Source organism: Canis aureus, chromosome 33, assembly GCF_053574225.1.
Source record: "Canis aureus isolate CA01 chromosome 33, VMU_Caureus_v.1.0, whole genome shotgun sequence".
NCBI classification, from domain to species: domain Eukaryota; kingdom Metazoa; phylum Chordata; class Mammalia; order Carnivora; family Canidae; genus Canis; species Canis aureus.
The window spans coordinates 34,577,459-34,600,488 of NC_135643.1; the positions used below are offsets into that span (position 1 = coordinate 34,577,459).

At 36.9% G+C, this 23,030-nt stretch overlaps 1 protein-coding gene and 1 pseudogene across 5 annotated transcripts in view; one reads left to right on the plus strand and one right to left on the minus strand.

Annotated features, from left to right (window-relative positions):
- UGT8 (UDP glycosyltransferase 8) overlaps positions 1–23,030 on the plus strand; it is a 104,722-nt gene that overhangs the window by 75,179 nt on the left and 6,513 nt on the right. Inside the window, exons 4-8 of one of the 5 annotated variants that reach the window (XR_013370974.1) lie at positions 618–694; positions 4,536–4,755; positions 6,785–6,930; positions 9,556–9,728; positions 19,283–19,342. Coding sequence is in view for 1 of the 5 variants with exons in the window: in XM_077882440.1 (XP_077738566.1) it covers positions 618–694; positions 4,536–4,755; positions 6,785–7,148 (661 nt within the window). In the remaining 4 variants the exon portion in view is untranslated. Of the gene's footprint in view, positions 1–617; positions 695–4,535; positions 4,756–6,784; positions 9,045–9,525; positions 9,729–11,084; positions 11,102–19,282; positions 19,343–23,030 lie in introns of those variants that run through there. The other 4 variants (XR_013370975.1, XR_013370976.1, XR_013370973.1 and 1 more) reach the window with 4 other exon arrangements.
- LOC144304262 (ORM1-like protein 2 pseudogene) lies at positions 3,734–4,271 on the minus strand (annotated as a pseudogene).

Below are 23,030 nucleotides of genomic sequence, written 5' to 3' on the forward strand. Positions count from 1 at the left end.
CTATTAGGCTTAACCCAGAAAGCACCCTTCTCTACTTCGGACCGTTTATGTCTGCTCAGCTCAGACTCTTGCCATTCCCTCAGTCATTAAGCATGTTCATGGTTTATCTTTCAAAGATCAAGGCAAGAAACAACTTAATGATACCCTTCACCCCACAGAACCGTCTCTGGCGCCAAGCGAGAGAAGAATGCTCTCTGCTTTCTTTGAATTCTCACTCCTTCCCTTGGGCTCCAGGTGTCAAAGACTAGAGCTATCCATTGCCCAGTGATTGCCCTCTCTGCTTCTCTCGTGTTTCTCTTTCTGGGTTCTTCTGGAGAGTGACTTCTAGCACAGGTTTATTTGGATGCTTTCCACCCCACCCCGCATATCTGTAAGTGGGTGAGAAGAGCTGAAGAAAAATAAATTTCAATAGAAGCCAAGTGTTTTTTCCCTCTCAATCAGTGAAAATGTGAAAGAGAAATTTAAAATTTTGTTTTTATTAGAGCATGATTTCCTTCTTAAAGATATCAACAAAAGATCATTTAACATTTATTTTAAATCGAATCATTTAACCACAGAATCCATATCAGGAGTAAAGTTTGGTTTTTGAAAGATTCATTGTCTGACGTACATTTTAGGTTTTCCGGAACCAAACCAAAGAATCTAGGAAACAACACAAAGCTCATAGAATGGTTACCACAAAATGACCTGCTTGGTAAGTCAGTGACATGTGGGTACTTACCTGGGCTTTTAGATCTTCATTGTGTAAATGTGACTTTTGTACTTGAGCATCTTGTATAATATGCAGGTAGTTTATCATAGAGTCACTATGTCATCCAGTGTCTCATCTTACTTAGATTTCAAACCAAAAAGTCAAATCTTTATTTATTAGAAAATAATTCGTCAGGTATAATCATTTGGGTCTATAAATTAAAGTTCTTAAACAAGTCACTAATTTTAATTTTCTGGAAAATATACTTAATAAGCTATATAAACTAGCAGTGAATAAAGTTATATCTGATTAGATTAATCAGCTAAAGGTAATAAAACAGTGAAAATGTAGATTTGAGTTTTATTACAATTATATCTCAGAACTCAGAGAAATTAAAGGTTACTCATTTGTTTGAAACCAAAGAGAAGCAGAAGGCCAAGGAAACAATTTATCTTATCTTTATTTGGTTCATCTGTTTAGATTTCCCCTAAAATCACCAGACATTTATGGACCTATTTTTTTAAGATTTTATTTATTTATTCATGAGAAACAGAGAGAGAGGGAAAGAGAGAGAGACTCGCAGAGGGAGAAGCAGGCTCCATGCAGGGAACCTGATGTGAGACTCGATCCCTGGACTCCAGAATCATGCCCTGGGCTGAAGGCAGGCTCCCAACCGCTGAGCTAACCAGGGATCCCCTTTATGAAACACTATTAAATAAACACTTGATTTATTTATTGGGATTCTGATCCTTTTAAAAACTAAAGTAGCAATTATGTGCATTCCTGGCTAGTTCGAAGATATTTGAAATAAATAATTTAACTGTTCAATAAGCAGAGATAGTAAAACTGTAATTTCATTAAATTTCTAGAAAAACGTGATGCCATAGTATCCTTTAAGATATTAAGGAAATTATAAAAATGTTACTGATTTTTGGCAATATTGACCATCATTTGTTCAATAATACTAAAATCTAACAAATTATGTAGGCGTCTTTAAGCAGTATTCTTTTAAAATAGGTTTTTGAAAAGTATCTTTTGGAAGCTACAATGACCAATCCTAAAAACCAGCAAATTGAATTTTGTAACTGAAAAACAGTGAGGTATGTAGCTGACTTTAAATAATATTCTTAAAAATAGGATTTTGAAAAGTATTTTTTAGAAGCTACAAAATGACCCATCCTAAAAACCAGCAAGTTGAATTTTGCAACTAAAAAACAGTGAGGAATTTTCTTTAGATACATAATTCCTTTTGCTCTACTTCATTTTATATATAGTGTTCTATAAGTGACAAAATCGAAGAAGAAACAGGGCAATTTACCTTTCTTAATACTTGTATTTTTTTCTTATGTCTTTACTATTATGACTTCAGATTCCATAGAAGGTAGAAAGAAGCAGAAAATTTAAATAAGATAATCTTGGCCATCAGCCCTTTCAGCCCCACAATGATACCACAATTTGGGAAAATCTGAACTGTACTCATGGGTTGTACAGCGAGATGTAGCTTCTCAGTGGTCCACACCCAATGGCCTTTTTCAAATTCCTACCTTTTCTGGGCTCCTCAGAATCTCAGTTCTCTGCCTTTGCCGAGATTAGTGTCATTTTTATCACCAGGCATGACTTTGTGGGTCCTCTGTTGGCTTTTAACAATGATCAGAAGATTCCTCCAGGATGAGAAGTAGGAACCAGACCACTGTCTTTCCCCTCCCTTCCTTGCATTCTCCCCCCTGTGCTCCACCCACCAACACTGCCTTATTTTTCACTGCAAGGTTTTGTTTAGGGAAAAGGTTTTGTTGCTAAAAAGAAAATTTGAAATGCACTAGGAGGGCAGATCCATTAAGTGGGCTGAGTTGAGAAGTTATTTGTAGGCAAAGGTGACACTGAGCTACTGACCCTATGAGACATGGAGTGGAAGGGTCCCAGTGCCCAATTGAGACCAAGGTTCAATACCTGGAGTCCGTTTTACTTGTTGAATATTTAATCTATTTATTCATGAGAGACACAAAGAGAGAGGCAAAGACCTAGGCAGAGGGAGAAGGTGCGGGGCTCAGATCCCAGGATGCCAGGATCACGCCCTGAGCCAAAAGCAAGCGCTCAACCACTGAGCCACCCAGGTACCCCCCAAAGTCCATTTTGTACCTGGTGTGTGTATATTTAAAAGATTTGTTGCTGCAAGCTGTAGTTCCTTTCTGGCCATAGCACACAATTCCTAAATGCACTGTTTTCTTTGTCCTACATTTCTTGTACAAGGCTTTTAGTGCCTTTTATGAAATATAGGCTGCTCACAAGGAGATCTGGGTTTTGAAATACCTCATTAATTTTGATAAATTATCTTCTTTTATCCCCATGACAACTAGATGTTAATGATGTTCCATCGCTTACAACTAATTTTTATAAGTGTCAGTCCCTACTTCTTTATATACCTAAACAGTAAAATTGGACCCTAAAATTATGAAGCACAGAAGCTAACATGACTTGAATGTTGTAAATACTTTGTGCTGTACAGTATTCCTCCTTGGATAAGCAAATAAACTCTTCATGGACTTAAGGAATCCAGCCTCACATCATAACATATTTTTTTTTACAAAGTGTGTTTTATTTATTAATATAGATAAATGCTTGGGTATCATGAAGTGGATGTCTATTTTTAGTAGAATGTGGTTGCACCCTGGTATTTTGGCCTTTCTTACTTTTGGTTCCTATTTATTAATGACCACTTAAATAGATGTGACTAGTCAGTTGGTATTCACGTATTTTTTTTTATTATTATCTTTATTATAAGGAAAATACACAGCAAAACAGAGCTGGAAGGTGATGTGGGTGGAAGATCTGGAAAAACTTAATCACCAACAACTGCTCAATAACCAAATAAGCTGCTCAAACATGACTTCATGCTGTGAGGGAGAGTGATTTGGTCCTTATCTTTCCCACCTTTCCAGATTCAAGGAAATCTGCTCTTAGCAGGGCTGGGCCCAGGGAGCCCAGTTTTCTAATCTATTCCCTTCTTGGGAATTTGGGAAAGGTTATATAGTTCTCAGCCTTTCAAGATACAGAAGACAATACGGAGAAGGAAAGGACGCTACAGTCCTTTGGTCCAGTGTTCTCCCCAGCCCCACCCCTCAGTATTTGTTGATGCCAAAGAGATGAACCCCATGGAATTGGGGTAACTTAGCCAGCAGTATGCTGAGCAATGAGGCTGTGTTGATGAGAAAGTGAGCAGCATCATACTTGGTGTGGAACCTGGCCAGGAGGTAGAGTACGATAGAAGAGATGCTGAGGAAATTTGCAGGAAGAGGTATTTTGGAGCCCATAGTCCCATCTGTTCCCAGTGTGTCAGCAGCCGAGTCTTTTCTTGGTCAGGTGTCTCAAAGGGTGTCCCTTTCACTGCATGTAAGAAGACATACATAGCCAAGGTATGGATGATGTTGGTCAGGGTCCAGAAAATAGGAATGCTGAAGAAGGGGATGCTGAGTAAAACCACATGCAGCAGTCCTACCAAGGCGATGTAGGCCAGCCAGATGCCCAGGCTATTCATCACTCCAGTATTGAGATCTACTTCTCTGTGTGCAACCCCCACATTCATCCTGCTGGCTTCAGAAGCCCATCCGACTCGAGGCGTGGCATTCACTCCCACACATTGGTATTTGTGTTTGAGGCAAAGTTGTAATACCCTCCTTGAAGCCAGAAATTTTAGCCATTTAAAAATGGCTTTTAATTAATATATACAAATCAGTTCATTATTTATATGACAAGCATTTTAATTGATGTAGAGCAGGAACCACTGAAATTAAGCCTTTAAAAATCCTATATCTAAAATGTATGTTTTCTTTTTTTAATCCTTTTTTAGGGCATTCAAATATTAAAGCCTTCCTGAGCCATGGTGGTTTGAATAGTATTTTTGAAACTATGTATCATGGTGTACCTGTAGTGGGAATCCCACTCTTTGGAGACCACTATGATACTATGACTCGGGTCCAGGCAAAAGGCATGGGGATATTGCTAGAATGGAAGACAGTTACTGAAGGAGAGCTATATGAAGCATTGGTGAAAGTTATCAATAATCCCAGGTAGGTTTTCAATTAATATGAAAGCAGATGAAGTATATATACCACAGCATATTGTCAATAACCGATTATTACCAAAAAGTTGTCAATAAACCAGTTATAGAAATATCCTTTAGATTCCTATGTCTAATGCCTTCTGCATGTCTTCCATAATTTGAAAAATAAGAATAGCAGTCATATGGCCAGCCTTGTATGACCTTGAATGATATGCTACCAGGACTTGCCAAAGTGAGGGAGAAATTACTGTGGGAACAATCATTGGGTCCCTAAAATGTGTCAATGAGGGTATTGTCTCCTTTAATACTCATAATATATGTATATCACTGTTTTCATTATTAACATTATAAAGATGAGGCACTTGAAACTCAGCTTATAATTTGCCCATAGGTGCCCAGCTACTAGAGTAGAAATTTGAACCAAGACTGTCTGATTCCAAAGCTGATGCTCTTTGTATTGACCGGTGCTGGGTTAACCTAGGACAAGTACCACCGAAACAGAGGTTTATTTACTCAGAATTACTAATCAGAATCTTTGATTTTTTTTTTTAATTTTTTATTTCTCTAGTTAATCCAGTTAACTACTGAGTCTCAAAGGGTTTAGAGAGCTGGCTCGTATAGTTTTAAAACAATGCAGCAGTTTTCTCCATTTTTACATGACATTTAATTAATCTTGCATTTCAAATGACAGTAGTATTTTTAGGACTATAAGCTTTTTCTTTTTATACCTGGGAGATACGGCTTAACAGTGGATTGAGAAACATTGCCATAGTCTTAATAAACAACCGACAATAAGAAAATCCTTTCATAGAAAATGATGCAGATTTCATATAAAAGGGTATATCCAAGTGCACTGAGGTTCATTTACTGCCTCATATGGGCTCAAAGGCAGCCTTCATGTTCTGGCCTCTTAAAAGGCTCCAGTGTCTTGGTCACAACTCCTGCACTGGAAGTAATATGTTCTATGACCCGAAGTGTCTTAGTATGGAGATCCCTCTGTCTGTGTTCTATAGCTCTTCTTTTAAAGTCAAATATTTTTCCAAACATGATGTCTTTATGAAAAATGATATATATCTTACAGTTGTTTTTAGAAAGGTTTGTAAAATGCAGCCCTAAAGTACATGCAGAGCTACTGCGATTGGATTTGTTCTACAGAAAAAAGCGAGAGGCTGGATTATCCACATATAATCCTTCTGTCAGTGTTCTTTGAGATGTAAACAGGGTCTAATCAGAAGCTACCCTATAGTCATAGGTCACATTGCAATTAAATCCCAGTTGTGTAATTTTCAAGTATACATAAGTAATCTGATTTCAGGTTAATCATTAAGAGGTCATTTTCTGTGTGTGTGTGTGTGTGTGTGTGTGTATACACACATGTGTGTGTGCATGTGTGTGTGTTATACACTGTATATGTGTACATATACACACATACATGCATATATATGTACTATATATAATGTCATCAATGAATGGCTTCACAGTGGTGTTTCTCAGCTCCTTTTCCTCTGTTTTATAATAGCCCCACACCTTCACTTAATGTTATTTTAAATCAGAGCATAGTTAAAGCTCATTGCTTAAAAAGGTGTTGGAACAAAATTCTGCATTTTTCTTCATCTCTTTCTTTTAGAATCCAATGAATGTACGTACTACTTTTCCTGGTTGAGATTCATTGATTAATAGTATTTAAAAGCATATGGACAGAAGGAGTATGTGTGAGTAAGAGGTATATTATAGCAAAAAGAAATCAAAACTGGGGTTTAGAGTCAGAAAAAACTTGAATCTGAATTTCAACTTTGTAATCATAATCAGGTTACTTAAGTGTTTCTGATTTCCAATTTCCTCACTTGTTTAAGATTTATTTTATTGTCTTAATGTAAGATACTGTGTTTAAAGCACTTAGCACAGTGCTTGGCACATACTAGGTACTTAATAAAGAATAGTTGCTTTTATTATTTTCCTCACTTTTAGCTTGAGAAAGTTACAATACTGAACCTTGTATCTACATGATCTTTCTGTGTTCTGCCTCCATTCCATAGCTACCGTCAGAGGGCCCAGAAGCTTTCAGAAATCCACAAGGATCAACCTGGTCACCCTGTCAATCGGACTGTCTATTGGATCGATTACATTCTTCGTCACAATGGAGCCCATCACCTACGTGCCGCTGTCCATCAAATCTCTTTCTGTCAGTATTTTTTACTGGATATTGCCTTTGTGCTTTTGCTTGGTGCTGCCTTGTTCTACTTCTTCCTGTCCTGGGTGACAAAATTTATCTACAGAAAAATCAAAAGCCTGTGGTCTAGAAATAAGCATAGCACAGTTAATGGACATTACCATAATGGAATTCTCAATGGCAAGTACAAAAGAAATGGCCATATTAAACATGAAAAGAAGGTGAAATGAGCCAATAGTCCACAAGATAGTAACAAATCTGTTCAGTCATTGAATTTTTATCGCTATAATTTAGCCTAACAACTACTAAAAGTAAAATGTTGGTAAACAATTCTAACACTCCGTTATCTGATCTTACTAACAAAATTTTATGGAATTAAGACGGCTGTAAAAAGCACAAACCTAAAATGCAAAAATGTATTTTATTCGAATACTGATAGAGAGTTTTGGCACTGAACCTTTTAGAAGCCTTAATTATTTAAATCAATTAAGTGACCACATCAGACCTTAGTTTTGAATCCTGATATGTGTGTATCCCAGATGAGGAATGCTTTCTTTTCTCTTAAAAAGATTTGTTTGTTGGTGTGTATGTGTGTATGTGTGTGTTGTTCCCTGATTAAGAGAATATTTAGCTGGCTGCTTGGTGTATTTGTTGAAGGTCCAGCATCCAAGAATGAAGTAGAAAGACAGGCTCCAAGTGTTTCTTTTCTAAAATTTAACATACATGAACTCAGAACACTTTACCATGAAAGAACACTTTTCCCTTAAACTGAATGCAATGGAAAAGATAAATGGCACCTTTTTTGTACCTTTTTTGTTTTTTTTTTGTTTGTGTTAGTTTTGTTTTGCTTTTTGTTTTTGTTTTTGTTTTTGTTTTCCTTTTCTTATAGACTGTGGAAACTTGTGGGGGGAAAAATACTTGCAGTTAAGTAAATGTATAAATCAGTTGTCATATTTTACTTTTGTTTTCCCCCATCAATAATTTGCCTCTAGAAGAATTTTATACTTTTTTTCTCTTTTGTTTTAATGAATAACATTATGTTAAATGCATATAAAGCTCTGACTTTTGTTCAAAGTACTGAAGATTATTGCTTATGTGGCATCTTTAAACAGAGCCGTTATTTGAATGTTCTTGTAACTGATGGCTTTTTTATAATGTAATTTTTGAATGTTCAGGTGTTATATTTCCAAAGTTTTAACTTAAAAAAAAGTCTTCTTCATCCTTTTTGTTGTCTGGGCCACACAATCCATATTATGTAGGTGCCAACATTTAATTAAATGGAACATTACAGTTCTCCATATTGGTACCTTCTCTGAGAGGTTTGAGATCTTGTTAACAGATCAGACTTCACGTTGTTTTACAGAAGTGACAGAGAAATTGTATCAGTTGCTTGTGAAAATGAGTTTCTAGTTCTCTCTTCACTTCTTCATACCCTCCCCCCCCACCTCAGTAGCATTTTCCAGTCATTGTGGCTGACACAGAACAATGACCATATTTGCTTGAGAATAGGGATGCACATCCCAGACATCATAAAATCAGGACGTCCTGGCTAGTTGGCAACTATGAGTTTATTCTGTGTCATTCTGTTTACTTAGCATTTGCACTACACATGTTGAGTGTATGCTTTATTTATTCGTAGTTGGAGATCCCATGTCTGACAACTGAGAGTAGAAATATACATTCACCTAATGACATTCACTAACATGGGAAGAGTCGTGAAAATTCTAGAATGCTGTAAATCCTTGTCGTACACTATGACATACAACTTCATTACACTCCCACCAGGAGCCACTCTCCTCTACTTAGAGATAATGTCACAAATAGTTTTCTAATGTACGATGCAGACAAATGTACTGCTCTCTGAATACTTGAAGAAATGGTATTATACATATAAGCCTATTAGTTATACCTTTTTACAATCTTATCATTATGTTGCCGTTAAAAGGGAAAAAAGACTGAGGCAATGAATGGTGGGATGGTAACAGGCTTAGAGTGTATGAATGAGTTGATTTTACTTTTTTGGAATTGGATGAATTGACAGTAGGCACTCACTGGATGATTAAGCATAAATTAATCTCCACTGTGATAAAAACTTAAACAATAAACATGATTTAAAACTAGAGAAATGTTGTTGGAATAAAATTTTTATTCAGATTTTATTTCACAATATTATGTATATCCATTATAAGCATGTTTCTAAGACATGTCTCCCAACTTTTATATGTGTATATGAGTGTAAAAACAAATGTTACATGGGAACTTTTTTTATTATTATTAAACAGAGAGATTTACCTTAAAAGTACATCAACATGGATCTTAAAATTACCCAGAATTAAGAATGTTAAGTGTAGGTATTTACTGATCATTGTTGTTGTTGTTGTTTGTTTTTTTTTTTTTTTCCTAGTAAGCTTATTGTTAGCCAGTTTTGGTAAATAGAGTGATTTTAAATTTTCCACATTTGGGCTAGATTCTCTAATAAAGTAAAGTTTTCAAGAAGGTATTTACTCTTTTGTTTTTTAAAAAGAGCCTCTGCATGTATTTTCATAGCTGGTCATCATCATATCAAATGCAAAGGAGAATTAAGATATTGATCCATTTTTCCTTTAGAGCCATGACTTCTAATATTCCTCCACATAGACATAAGGACAGAATTTGGATGTCCAGGATTGGAGAGAGCTAATGTTTGGGTGAAAGCAATGGTTTACGATCGAAGTTGAAAGCTAGAGATTCTGTCTTGAGAATGCAGAAACTTCATATTACAATTTGAGGACAATCTCCTAGACTCGCAATACTACATTGATCATTTTCTGGTAAGATATTCTCTGATGTTTATCAACTTAGGCTTGGGGGTGCTATCCTCCAGGAATCACCTCTGAACGTCACCCAACCACATATTTACCACCCCACCCCTAGGTTGTGATATACAGCACCCCTCTCCAACTGGGCTAGGATCTACCACACTGGATCCTCAGAGGATGGTCCTTCAAAAAACGTATCTGTGATCTGATATCTGCCCCTACCTGCCTCCTTCCCTGCTAGGAACCATCTCTAGTGTGATGAAACACTAGAGAGTCAAGATATAGCATCCTGGTCCCCCCACCACACACACACACACACACACACACACACACACACACACACATTTCCTACTTCAGTCAAGACGATAAGAATATCTGTGCTTGAATGGTATGATAGATTCTGATAACCTGCCTTGGTGTCCTGCTTCCAGCTTTTCACTATAATTAGGCATATTAGACACTGTAACTAGATGTTATGGAGCATAAAACATGCTCAGAAATTAAAACAAAAGAAGCTCATTTTATTGTGAGAATATTTTTTGAATGATTACTATTTATAAATGATAAGCACCTTGCCTGAAGCACACAAACTCCTCTGGCATTAAGTGCTTAATCAGGAACATCCTCATCTTTTTTTTTTTTTTTTTTTTTCTTCAGAGAACTGTATATTGATTGAATCCAAGTTTGGGTGTCTGAGGGTCCTGAGATTGAAGACTAACTCCCAACAGTTACTAGTCTTTAAACATTTGTATTTCTGATTTGTATAATGATAATTACTTCATGGGCTTATCATGAATACATACACACACTCACTCTGTATACCGGCCACTGTACTGAATGTTTTAAACACATTGTGTGTGTGTGTGTGTGTGTGTGTGTGTGTGTGTGTGTGCACCTGTGTCTATGTTTAAAACATTTAGCATCATGGCCAGCATGAAATGAACACTCAAATCTGTAGTTGTTAATCCTGGATATACTGAATAGACTAACCTCTGTCACAGTATTATGCTTTCAGTTTTTGAAAGTTGTGTTTTGTTTTGTTTTGGTGTTTTATTTGACAGAGAGAGAGAATGAGCACAAGCGGGGAGGGGGGGGAGGCAAGCAGAAGGAGAGGGAGAAGCAGGCTCCCTGCTGAGCAAAGAGCCCAACATGGGGTTCAGTCCCAGGACCCTGGGGTCATGACCTGAGCCAAAGGCAGACACTTAGCTGACTGAGCCACCCAGGCACCCCAACGTTGTTGTTTGAAAAAAAAATATGTTTTATTAATGCATTCAGCAAACTTTTACTGAGTCTTCTACTCACCCTGATGTTGTCCTAAGCACTAGTGGTACACTATCCTGTCAGTTGTCCTGTCTTCTCTCTTCACAGCCCAAATCTTCACCAAAGCCCAAAATGCTACTAAAATTGAGTGACTCCACTGTGAAAAGAGAAGGTTTAAAAATGAGAGAACCAAAGATGACAAAACCATTTCAATGAATAATTCAGTGATGTTTTATTATTGAATATGTAATTAATTCATTTTCATTTTTGCTTTTAAGTAATTCAGCTGGTTTCTAAATACTAAATCATATTAGAGAATGCTTATTTGTAACTAGTATAGTAAAAAAAATTGAAATAGCAAAATTTTAAATTTTACATGACAAAGTTTAATGATTATATGAATTCTATTAGTGAAAATTCTTCAAAATATGCATACAGTAAGGAGCTTCCTATTCTGCATATTACTGAAAGAGTAAGATTTTTCAGCCAGTGTTGAAAAACCTATGTTTCATGCAAAACTGTTAGTGAAATTTTTGGAAGATGGCAAAAACATTTTCTAACAAACTTAAGTTATAAGTGCCTTAGGAATCCATGCATTTAAAATCTTCATATTGTCACTTTTCTACAAATTCTGCACAATGTTTCAGGCTCACTATTACTTGGGTGTTTAGGTTGTTTAGTTGGGGTTAGGGGAAGAACAGCATGGATGTTCTTGTATTTCAAAATATGGAAACTAAAAGGCACACAATATTATAGAATTGACATTCTTTACTTTTCAGTAAATAGGAAGAATTCATATAGTCTGCAAGAGTATTGACAATATGCTTAGTTCATGTAATAAAACCAGATATTTTTCAACAGAGCAATATGTAATCCAAGTTGACTGAAAAATAAGAATGTAAAATGATGTTATTAAAATAAAACAATTATAATAGTGTAAATCTACTCAAAGAAGGCTAACACCAACATTAACTATCTTAGGTATTACAAAGCATTTCATTTATTAACTAATAAAATCTGAAGTTCTCACTGAATTTTATCTGATTAAAAATATTTTATTGTTATGTGATTTCTATCTTCAGTTAGTTTTTATTCTTTCAGTAACCTATTTTGTGCAGTAAGTGTTCATTCCTTATTACACAGAATTAGCTTGATTTCAATATAATATCCACACTTTTAAAAGATTATTTCTACTGAGCCATGGATACTTAGTCCTACTATTAAGATCAATTTTCCATTTAGGTCAGAAATAAGGTAAAGAGTGTAACCAAAAAGAATTTGCCATCGAGATCTTAGATGCAAATAGATAATTTTGCTATTCATTACTCTTTTACTTACTATACCACTGCACTGAAATGTCAAACAACTAATATTTTTGAAAGGAAAAAAATTTTAAATCCATGCTAATTTTACTTTAGTTACCCTTATGAAATTTTGGCTGAAGTACATGGGTATTACTTACTTTTAGCAGAAAATCGGAAATTTTGAGTATAAATATCTTCGGTAAATTGCATGTAATGTTAAATTTCATGTTAGTGTTGATATGTGGTATGATATTTCTGAGTGAGTGCATTTTGTTCACAAATCAAAAGAACTGGCAGTTAGAGACCAGGTGTCTAGAACAGCCCAAGGCTATGATATCATGAAAATGGTCAATTCTGTTTCTGATCCTGATTCATCATGGCCTCTGGATATAAGTTGAACTTATGAGTAAGTAGGCAGTTCTAGAGTTATTAAAAATGCCAGTTTGAACAAAATTAGTTGAGCCTTGGCCAATAGGAAAAAAAGCAAATACTAATGATGTGTATGTCAAAGTAAAAATATACTAATATATAATGTTAATACTAACTCTCTTTGTACGGGTGTGTACATGTGTATAGTTAGCATTTAAATTATACTAAACAAATCTTTACGGCGATCCCTGGGTGGCTCGGCAGTTTAGCGCCTGCCTTTAGCCCAGAGCATGATCCTGGAGTCCTGGGATCGAGTTCCACATCGGGCTCCCTGCGTGGAGCCTGCTTCTCCCTCTGCCTGTGTCTCTGCCTCTCTTCTCCCTCTCTGTGTCTCTCATGAATAAAATAAATAAATAAAATAAAAAAAAATAAATTATACTAAACAATTCTTTAGAAATTAGTTTCTAAAAAATTAAACCAAAAATTCCTTCTTTATTTTTTAAGAAGGACAGTATATGACTTAAAGTCTATTTCAAGAAACAAAAACGTCTTTGAAACTGAACAGAGTTCAAAAGAACTAGCAAGTCTTAACAACTAGGTTAGATGTACCCCCATAACATTTCTTGATAAAACATTGTGAAAATAGGGTGAAATCGTTATAAAATCAAGCTACTGCTCTGAACGTCTTCTTTCTGGAACTTCCATCTTCGAATTTATTCTAGAAGAAAAACATTTTGAGACTTAGATTCTAGTTATGAATAACATTTTGTCTTACAATGAATTCAGCTAACACATGACAGTTTCTCATGGGGGGGGGGGCGTCTCAGGAAGATGAAAGCAAGGAAGTTTATTCAGGCATTCCACAGATCCAAGGGAATGGATGTGTTGATTTTACCGTTTGTGAAAACAATTAACTTTGAGTATGTCAGCCTCTGGTTCCAGATTTCAAAGTATGTACTGTCCCTATTTTGTTCTCACCCCCACCCCCCCACCCCTTCTCTCTGCCAAGCTTTTAGTTTCCTCTCCTGGGTTTTCCACCGTTCAGTGTTTTCTGAGTTGCCTTACCATTTCCAGGTGTGAGATGTATGGTTTGTGCCTATGTATGTAATGATGCTTTTGTTCTTTTTAACCAACTATGGAAACACAATTGGAAGCTTAAGAATTACAAATTAAAGAAGGCTAAGTTGAGAAAATGTCCAGCTGCATTAAAAAATCTTCATTTATTAATTAATATTTCATTAGAATGTAAGGTCCATCAAAAGCAATGAATATATAGATAGTGCTTCCTTCCAGGTGTGGGGAGGAAGGCTTGGCTGAGTGCCCGGCCCTTTGGCTGTGGGACCCCATGAACTGATTCTGGGGCATAGTTCAGTGATCTGTAAACTGTCAAGCCGTGCATACCCTTTAATTTCCTCTTAATAAGTCAAAATTCTTGTACAACTGGTTGGTATGGAAAGAAACCCTACTTTCTCCAGGGGAAGCCTGCCTCTTATGTTATTGCTGCTTCTAAAAGGATCTGCGCCAGGATGAATTTTATCTCTGATTCTCTTGACTCTCACTTGTTTAGTAGTATTGCTCATAATCTCTGATATTAACAGAAGATGCTGCAGGTGCAGCCGGCTGCCTGGGAGAATCAAAGAAAGGCCCAGAACTGATAGGTGGCAGGCATTCAAGAACCTATCTCAGCTTAGGGTTGTAGCAGGTTCACCTCCCAGGAAGCAGTAAAGAAAGGTGTGGGTAGCAAGACAAGGACCACCTGGGGAGGAGGTAGACGTTTCAGATAGAAAGCTGCCTCAGAATACCTCCTCTGCTCTTCGCTATGTATTTTTATTCACGTGCTGTATCTCCGTGATATTCCAGAGAGGCTTATCTGAATTGGATGGATGGCTTTCCAACCATGCAATTTGTATTTTGGAATGGCAATCCATCTTCTTTAAAATTTTATTTATTTATCCCCCCAGAGAGAAGGCAGGAGGGAGCAAAAGCAACCAAAGAGCTTTAAAGGTCTTGAATATAGAACGCAGAGAAGTCGATGGGGTTTGGGAAATGTGAGACTTTGGCAATACCCAGGTATCTATAAACATATGGGCCCTATTATGTTGTAGATAATCTAGCAGTGTGGCTGTCAACATAGGTATGATCCCTGGGTGGGGGGGAGTAGAAAGAGTTAGCTCGTGTTTGTGCACGTAGAGATGGGAAGGTGCAAAACATCTCTCTGATGGCTATCATACATCTTTTCAAATAAGAGGGAAATGACTGCAATTCAATAATTGCAAAAGTAAATAGATTCAATTAGTAGTTGATTACATGGAATTTCAGTTTCATGGCCAAGCGTGTTCTGTTAATCTGTCAGTTTCAGATGTCAGCTCTAGTGTGTCTTCAAAAGATTTAAGAGCTAAAAAATGTTCCCTTATTTTCTATGTCAGAATGTTCTTAGTTTACCAAGCATCTCTTCTTCATAGCCATCTCTATCTCAGTCTACTGTTCCTCACATCACTGGTTAGGAAAGTACTAGATATTTATGGTAAATGTCTTCAAATTTCTTCCATGATAGATTCATTGAAAACTAACTAGAAAAGAAACAGATGAGGGAAATAGTACAATTTTACAAATGCTATTTTAGAGTCTCTATGGTTTAATGCCATCTATATTGCTTTTTTATTCTATTAAATTAATGGTAGCCTTGTAGTTTCTTCTACAGCATCACTTCCTACTCCTTAGGCTCTAAAGTTTTGGTCATACAAGCACCATCCTAAAATCCTTTAAGCAAGTACAGAGAAAGATTTTTATGCTTTTCCTTAACCTTCAGAAAACATGCATTCTTCATTCATTCAGTAACTGAATGATCTGTTACTCTATCATTGTGTGTAGCTTGGGATGCCATGTTTTTTTATATCTTTGAGATTTTTCTAATAGTCTTTGCTTTTAGATTCCAAGTTGTAAACTAAAAATTGTAAACTGTGTGTGTCTTGCTAGTTTTTGGCTATGATACAGAACATTATTCAAAGCTGTCTGTTCCCTGACCTTCACTGGTATTTCCGTCTCTGAAGGGCCTTACCAATCAGTCCAAACGCTCTCATTAGTTCAAGATAGGAGAACATTGTGTTATTGTCAGCATCAAATAGCTCCAGTTGCTCTTGTTCCGGTGTCTCTTCTCCTAGGAGACTCTCCATTTCATTATAAGTTAAATATCCATTTGCATCGTTGTCAACACCATAGAAAAACACTTGAAGATCTATGAAAATGAAAGGCTTTGCCTATTTCAACTCAGATTTTGAATGTCAAGCCAAATACCTATCACCCTTCAGAACATCACTGTGTCCTCATTGTGTTTTTGTGTATGTGTATTTGTTTTTGGGTTTTTTTCAGTTTCTCACACACACCTAGGTCCTCATTACCCTCCCCTTTGGCTTTTACTGTAAAGCTCTTCAACAAAACAATCGTTCCCTTCCTTTCTTTTAACAACCAGTTTAATCCTCTTGCTTCATTCTACTCTGAATTATCTGATTATTCACTTTAATAATTATCCTTCTGTTATCTGTGTTCTCTTGTTGTTTTTATAGTTAACTTTAAACTCAGTGTTTTGTTTTATATTTGCTTCATTTATTAATTTAAACATTTTAATGGAATGTTTTCCATTTATCCAGTTTTTGACCATCTATTGGATCTTATTTCTCTTCTAAAATGTTACTAAAAACATCCATCTAATTGTAATTTTCTTTTTATTCTAAGTACTTGACTTACCTTGCTTATATTCATTTCCTACATCCCATTTGTCTAACGTTTCTTAATTTTACATCAAAAGATGCCTACTCTTTTTTGCTATCTGCTCTGAACGTACTGACATCTCTCATGTTAAGTTGGATGTCATCTATAAAATTTATTTTAGTTTACATATAATCAAATCTTATTTCTTCATTTATAACACCACTAAATAACATGCCTTTGTCAGAATTCTTATTATCTTCTCGAGCTCACTGCTATAAATACTGCCTTTGTTAAAACACAATCAAACATTGTTTTCTGTGTTTCTAAAGTGCCAGGCACTGTATGTGATATTGGGTATACAAGGATGAAGAAGGCATAGTCCCTGATTTCAAGGAGACAAGGCCAGCTAGTAAGCAGATTCAGTGAGCAATGGAATATACATCGTAATGTAGGTATAGACAGTGTGCCATTGAAGCATATAAAATAGTGACAGAATGTTCCACCTAGGTTGTAGTAGTTGAATTATAAAGAATGAAGGCAGAGAAGTAGATAGAGGTAATTTTTGAAAGGTGTAACATGTGATCAAAGACATTGAGTTATGGGAAATGGTGGCACAGCAGGAAACGGCAGGTAGTTTGGTCTGACAGGCATGTGTGGTGAAGGACGCATGACCACCATACTGAGGAAAAGTATTTCTAACTGACCTTCGTCTTCCCTTTGGATCTTCATTTTATCATTGTGAGACACGACATGCATTGCTTTAGCTGTTCAATAACTTTCCCCAGGATATGGGCTTTTGTGCCTGAGTGCTGACCACCTGATCACAGGGCACAGCTTTCAAAACTATTAGTATCAAGCTTCTTACATTGCACATCATTTGACATAGGCCCTTCTGTCAAGCTAAATTGTAGAGAAAGACCAAAGCATATCACTTTTAAGTTTACTTATGCTTGGAAATCTGTGAAATACTTGTAATATGGCTACCTTCTTCTTAACTGGTTTGAAGTAAAAGAAAGGAGATTTTTTTTCATTTTAAAATATGAAAGAGTATGTTCTGATAATGAAAGAATTAAGCAAAAGCAACAATTTATACACCTTTTTTTTTTTTTTTAACTTAACATGGTAAATGAAATGCCTAGGAATACTGACCAACAGAATGCCCCAAAATAATAGTGAGAAAGTAGGGATTATGATTATTTTGGTGGTCATGGGTTAAATGGGAATATAAAGATTACAGTGTAATGTAGTCTGTGGCAAGAAAAGAGAAATTACTATAGTAACAAGAGTAACAGGAAATATAACTGAATGTTATATAACCTTTAGAGATTTTAAATCTAGCCGTACGTACTATCCAATTAACGCTTGCTCTTCCTACAGTTTTTGGGTTGAGTTTAGCTTTAGCAGCTATACCCTGTTTTTGTTCATCTCCATGTCACAAAAAACATTATTTTAAACACCAACCCAGGGTCCCCAAATCAGATCACCTGGCTTCTAAGCTTGCCAAAAGTGTGGAGGGAATAGAATAGGCAAACCAAACTTCAGTATGCCTGAAGAAGCCAAGTGTGATAACGAAGCAATAATGACATCCAACTATTAAGTCAGTAGTTAGCTCTCTTCCCAGATTCAGTGACTTCTCTCTGCCAGTCAGTGAGGAAGTGAGTCTTAACAGCTTTAAGAGAAGTCCAGGTTTGTTTGTGGAGCCCCTGCAGCTGTCTTCTCACTCCTTTCACTCAGGTTTAATTAGATTCTTCTAGCTCTATGGGCCCATTATATCCTTGGAGCTGGCAGTAAGCCTCCTTGCAGATGAAGGCTCCTCCTTGCAGATGAAGGGAAGTAAAACTTTTTTCCTTTGATTCATTTTTGGAGACACAGTGAGGAAAAGGGGGGGTGGTCAGCAGCCTCGAGTTTCTACCCACTAGAGGCTGATAATGGTGTAATCTTCTAACAGTTTTAAAACTCCAAAGTCTAGATATTGACATTTGGAATTATGTTTGCTTTCATATTAGGTCCAGGGCTACATTCAGATGAGAGTTAGAAAAAATAAGATTTAGCTGTCTGATATCCTGCCAAACCTGGGAGTTTAAGATAACAGAGCTGGCATCAGTAGCTGGGGTGGGAAAATTGAGATTGGTTTTGTGCCTCTTCAATGAAAAGTAATTTAAATGTCAACTCTAAGAGAACTTTAGTTACAGCCCTCATTGCTCCTCCTAGGAGTTTCGCTCAAGTGATTTGACTGAGAAGGAATCTAAAGTTCCATCTCTCCAAATCCTGTCAACTATTTTCTGAAAAGAAAAAAAAAAAAGTAAAAAATACAAACTACACAAAAAAGTCATTAAATAAAAAACTGAGGGTATATCACTGACTTATTTTACACTCACTGTAGAGAACAGGAATTAAATAATTCCTAGAAGAGGTTCTATTATGGGTCATGATTTTATGTTTAGGATGACAGCTACTTGGACAGGATTAATTGAAGATTACACCTTCAGTTTCTGTTTAAGGAAGTTGTATTAGTGGCCTTTAAAGTACTTCCAAATATTGGGTGGACCATCTGACAAATTAGTGTCATATTTCCTTCGTGTTGTCAAAGCCATTGACCTTTTCTTCTCTTCCTCTTCAGTCACCATCTCCAAGCAAATAGTTTTTTTTGTTTTTTGTTTTTTGTTTTTTATCATCCAGGCTCCACCTCTGAAATACTCTACTAACATCCCACCCTCTGGCTAGTCTCCTGTCATTCCAGTTACCTTTTCCACTACATTTTATTTGTATTTCATTCCATGACTTTTATTTTTTCATCTCAATCTAAAATGTTCCCTCTGAAACATTTTCTTTGATAATAAGTTTGGGCCTTTAAACCCTAACTTAAAAATCTATAATCAACACTCACAAAATTCTTGTTTCTACTTTCCTGTGGGATCCATCTAGCAAAAGTCCAGCCCTGGATCAACCCAACCACCTATATTCTTCATTCCTGTGCCTGGATTGGTAAGTTATCCTACAAAAATCAAACAGCCCTATGGATCGATGCTACTAAAAAGATCACTATCTTCATATTAGTGAGACTGTCCATGATACTCATCTTTTCATTTGCTCCACTTTGGCTTTCGCACTCTTTTTATTACTTTTATTTTTAAATTTATTTTTGTATATTTTTTGTTGGAGTTCGATTTGCCAACGTATAACACCCAGTGCTCATCTTGTCAAGTGCCCCCCTCAGTGCCCGTCACCAGTCACCCCCACCCCCTGCCCACCTCCCTTTCCACCACCCCTTGTTCATTTCCCAGAGTTAGGAGTCTCTCATGTTCTGTCTCCCTCACTGATATTTCCCACTCATTTTCTCTCCTTTCTCCTTTATTCTCTTTCACTATTTTTTTTTTTTTTTTTTTAGATTTTTAAAAATTTATTTATCCATGAGAGACATGGAGAGAGAGAGAGAGAGGCAGAGACACAGGCAGAGGGAGAAGCAGGCTCCATGCAGGGAGCCTGATGTTGGACTCGATCCCAGGACTCCAGGATTAGGCCCTGTACTGAAGGCGGCACCAAACCTCTGAGCCACCTAGGCTGCTCCCTTTCACTATTTTTTATATTCCCTGTATGAATGAAACCATATAATGTTTGTCCTTCTCCGATTGACTCATTTCACTCAGCATAATACCCTCTAGTTCCATCCACGTTGAAGCAAATGGTGGGTATTTGTCGTTTCTAATGGCTGAGTAATATTCCATTGTATACATAGACCACATCTTCTTTATCCATTCATCTTTCAGTGGACACCGAGGCTCCTTCCACAGTTTGGCTATTGTGGACATTGCTGCTAGAAACATCGGGGTGCAGGTGTCCCGGCGTTTCATTGCATCTGCATCTTTGGGGTAAATCCCCAGCAGTGCAATTGCTGGGTCGAAGGGCAGGTCTATTTTTAACTCTTTGAGGGACCTCCACACAGTTTTCCAGAGTGGCTGCACCAGTTCACATTCCCACCAACAGTGCAAGAGGGTTCCCCTTTCTCCACATCCTCTCCAACATTTGTGGTTTCCTGCCTTGTTAATTTTCACCATTCTCACTGGTGTGAGGTGGGATCTCAAACCTTCACTGTTTTCCCCTCTGGTCTTCTAATTTGTCAACTTACCTCCATTGATTTCTATGGATGATCTTGCTTTTATTGGAAAAAAAAAATAATGTCCATAAGTAAATGTTCCTTCATCATTTTGCCACATCTAATTTATTTGTTTCCACACCACACCTACCTTGTTCTTCCTTTCTATAGTTTCAGTGAAAAAAATCATGATCTAACAAAATAATGAGAACATTCATGTACTTTTGTTCTTAGATCTAATTTCATTATCTAGGTTTCACTTTGCAATTCTTAATTTTTGTGACACTATCAAAACATCCAAATAAAAATATCTAGGAGATACTCAAATACACAGATTTAGAACTCGGGAAAGAACATCTGGCTGGAGATACCCATTTGGGTTTTAGCCACAAATACAGATTAAGTTGTGGCAGAAGAAAAGTTTCTGGCACATAGAACACACTCAGTAATATTGGTTGTTTCTCGTCTCCATTTCTCTAAGCTCTTCTTCATTGTCATGTCCTCTCCTAATTAATGACACTAACTTTAATACAATCACACAAGCCATAAACCCTGTTATCATTTTAGGCCTCTTCCTTACTTACCACCTCCATCCAGTAACAAACATCTTTGATAGTTCTACCTCCCTAGCATCCTTCAGGTCTCTACTTCTTTGCCATTGCCTTAGTTTATCTGGCTACTTTACCTGACTTACTGACATACTTCTGTAATTTTCTTCCTGCTTCCAGATTTCCTTCTCTACAAACTATTTTCCTTCAACATAATGAATGATCTGTCAAAACACGCAAATTTGATCATATTACTTCTTATCACTGGTCCCTCCTGAAGCTGAGTGTTTTCATATTTTCTTTAAATTTTGTGTCAGAGTTGAATAGTGAGATTTGCTTCAGGGCCTGTAGCTGGAAGCCTACAGCTTCCTTTGGAGGGGTTGTGAGTGGCGGCCCCTGACATGAAGTTCCAGACAGCCGGCCGGACTTGCTTCCACCCTCCTGCCCTTGGGGTAGCTGTCTCACGAGGGGTTCTTGCAAGACCCTCTGGGGTTGCTCTGCTGTCCTCAAGGAATAAAAGCCTCTATAAGCCAGAGCTGCTATGCACCAGATTTTGATGCCTTTTAAATACCTTAATGCCAGTAGCACTAGAAATGCTTTCCTATTTAAAATAAAAGTTAGGGGATCCCTGGGTGGCGCAGCGGTTTAGCGCCTGCCTTTGGCCCAGGGCGCGATCCTGGAGACCCGGGATCGAATCCCACGTCAGGCTCCCGGTGCATGGAGCCTGCTTCTCCCTCTGCCTGTGTCTCTGCCTCTCTCTCTCTCTCTCTCTGTATGACTATCATAAATAAATTAAAAAAAAATTAAAAAAAAAATAAATAAAATAAAATAAAAGTTAAAAAAAAAAAGTTCCTCACATGGCTTCCTATTCACAATAAGATAAAACTTAGACTGGCATATAAGGCCTTTCAATATTTAGTGCATGGCAACATCCCCAAACTTATTTATTGCCACTCACTACACTGTCTCACCAGCCACATCAAACAACTTGCAGTTTCTCATATGTGCTATGTTCTTTAATAAATATATGCTTACTTCCTTGCTTTTTTCTTTCTTTCATTTTTTCTTTTTGTCTTTTCTATCGCCCTTCCCCATTCCCAGTAACTTCTTTTTCCTCATCTTCCCTTAGTTCTGTCCTCACCCTTTTCTTGAAGAACGTTTTGCTTTTTAAATCTCACCTCGTATGGTACCTCTTAGCTGAAGACTCCTCAGTCACAGTTATGCCTCTTGCCCCCAATATCTCTTCTTTTTTTTTTTTTTTTTTTTTTTGGTACTTGTGGCCACTGGTCATAACTGTTCACATATTATTTTCTCCACTAAATACACTGTATTGGTTACTTTTTAAGTCTGTTTTCCTAGCACTTAGCACAGACCTGAGACACCTAGGAAGCCCTGATAAAATGTTTGCTTAACGAATGAAAAAACATTTTAGTTCTCTTTTGCCTTACTGCTTCCATACCTGGGATGAGAATTTGGAAGTGGGAATAGAGCTGAACTTATGAATGATGAGACAAACATATTTAATTTTATCTGTTGACCACTCTGTCTCAAATAGGTCTTCTTTCTAGCTTTCTCCTAGCACTGAGTACATATCTGTTGTTCTCTATTCTCTGCTAGGCTTTCCCATTGCTCCAGTGTGGCAACCATGTCTGTCCTGTTCATTGATGTATAGTCAGTGTCTGGCACAGGCTAGGTTCTCAACAGAGGCAGTGGACGTAAGGAATTAATTCCTTTCAGGGGCAAGCCTAGGGGAACAATGGGAGAGGCTCTGTTTCTTTAAGTTCACTTGTTCTTGATGCTCTAAAGTTCACTTTAGTTGTAACTCTTTGTGTCTGTGTAGCAGTTCCCTTTCTTCCTTGTCTTCATTAAGGTATAGGTGTTACAAACTAAAGCATAAACATACTGCTTTTCCATGTTTATTGGCAAACATGAATTTAATATACCATGTGTTACCATGATTTTATACACTGTATACATAGTTGTGTGTTATAATGTATGGTATCAAATTATATCTCAATGAAGATGGTATTTT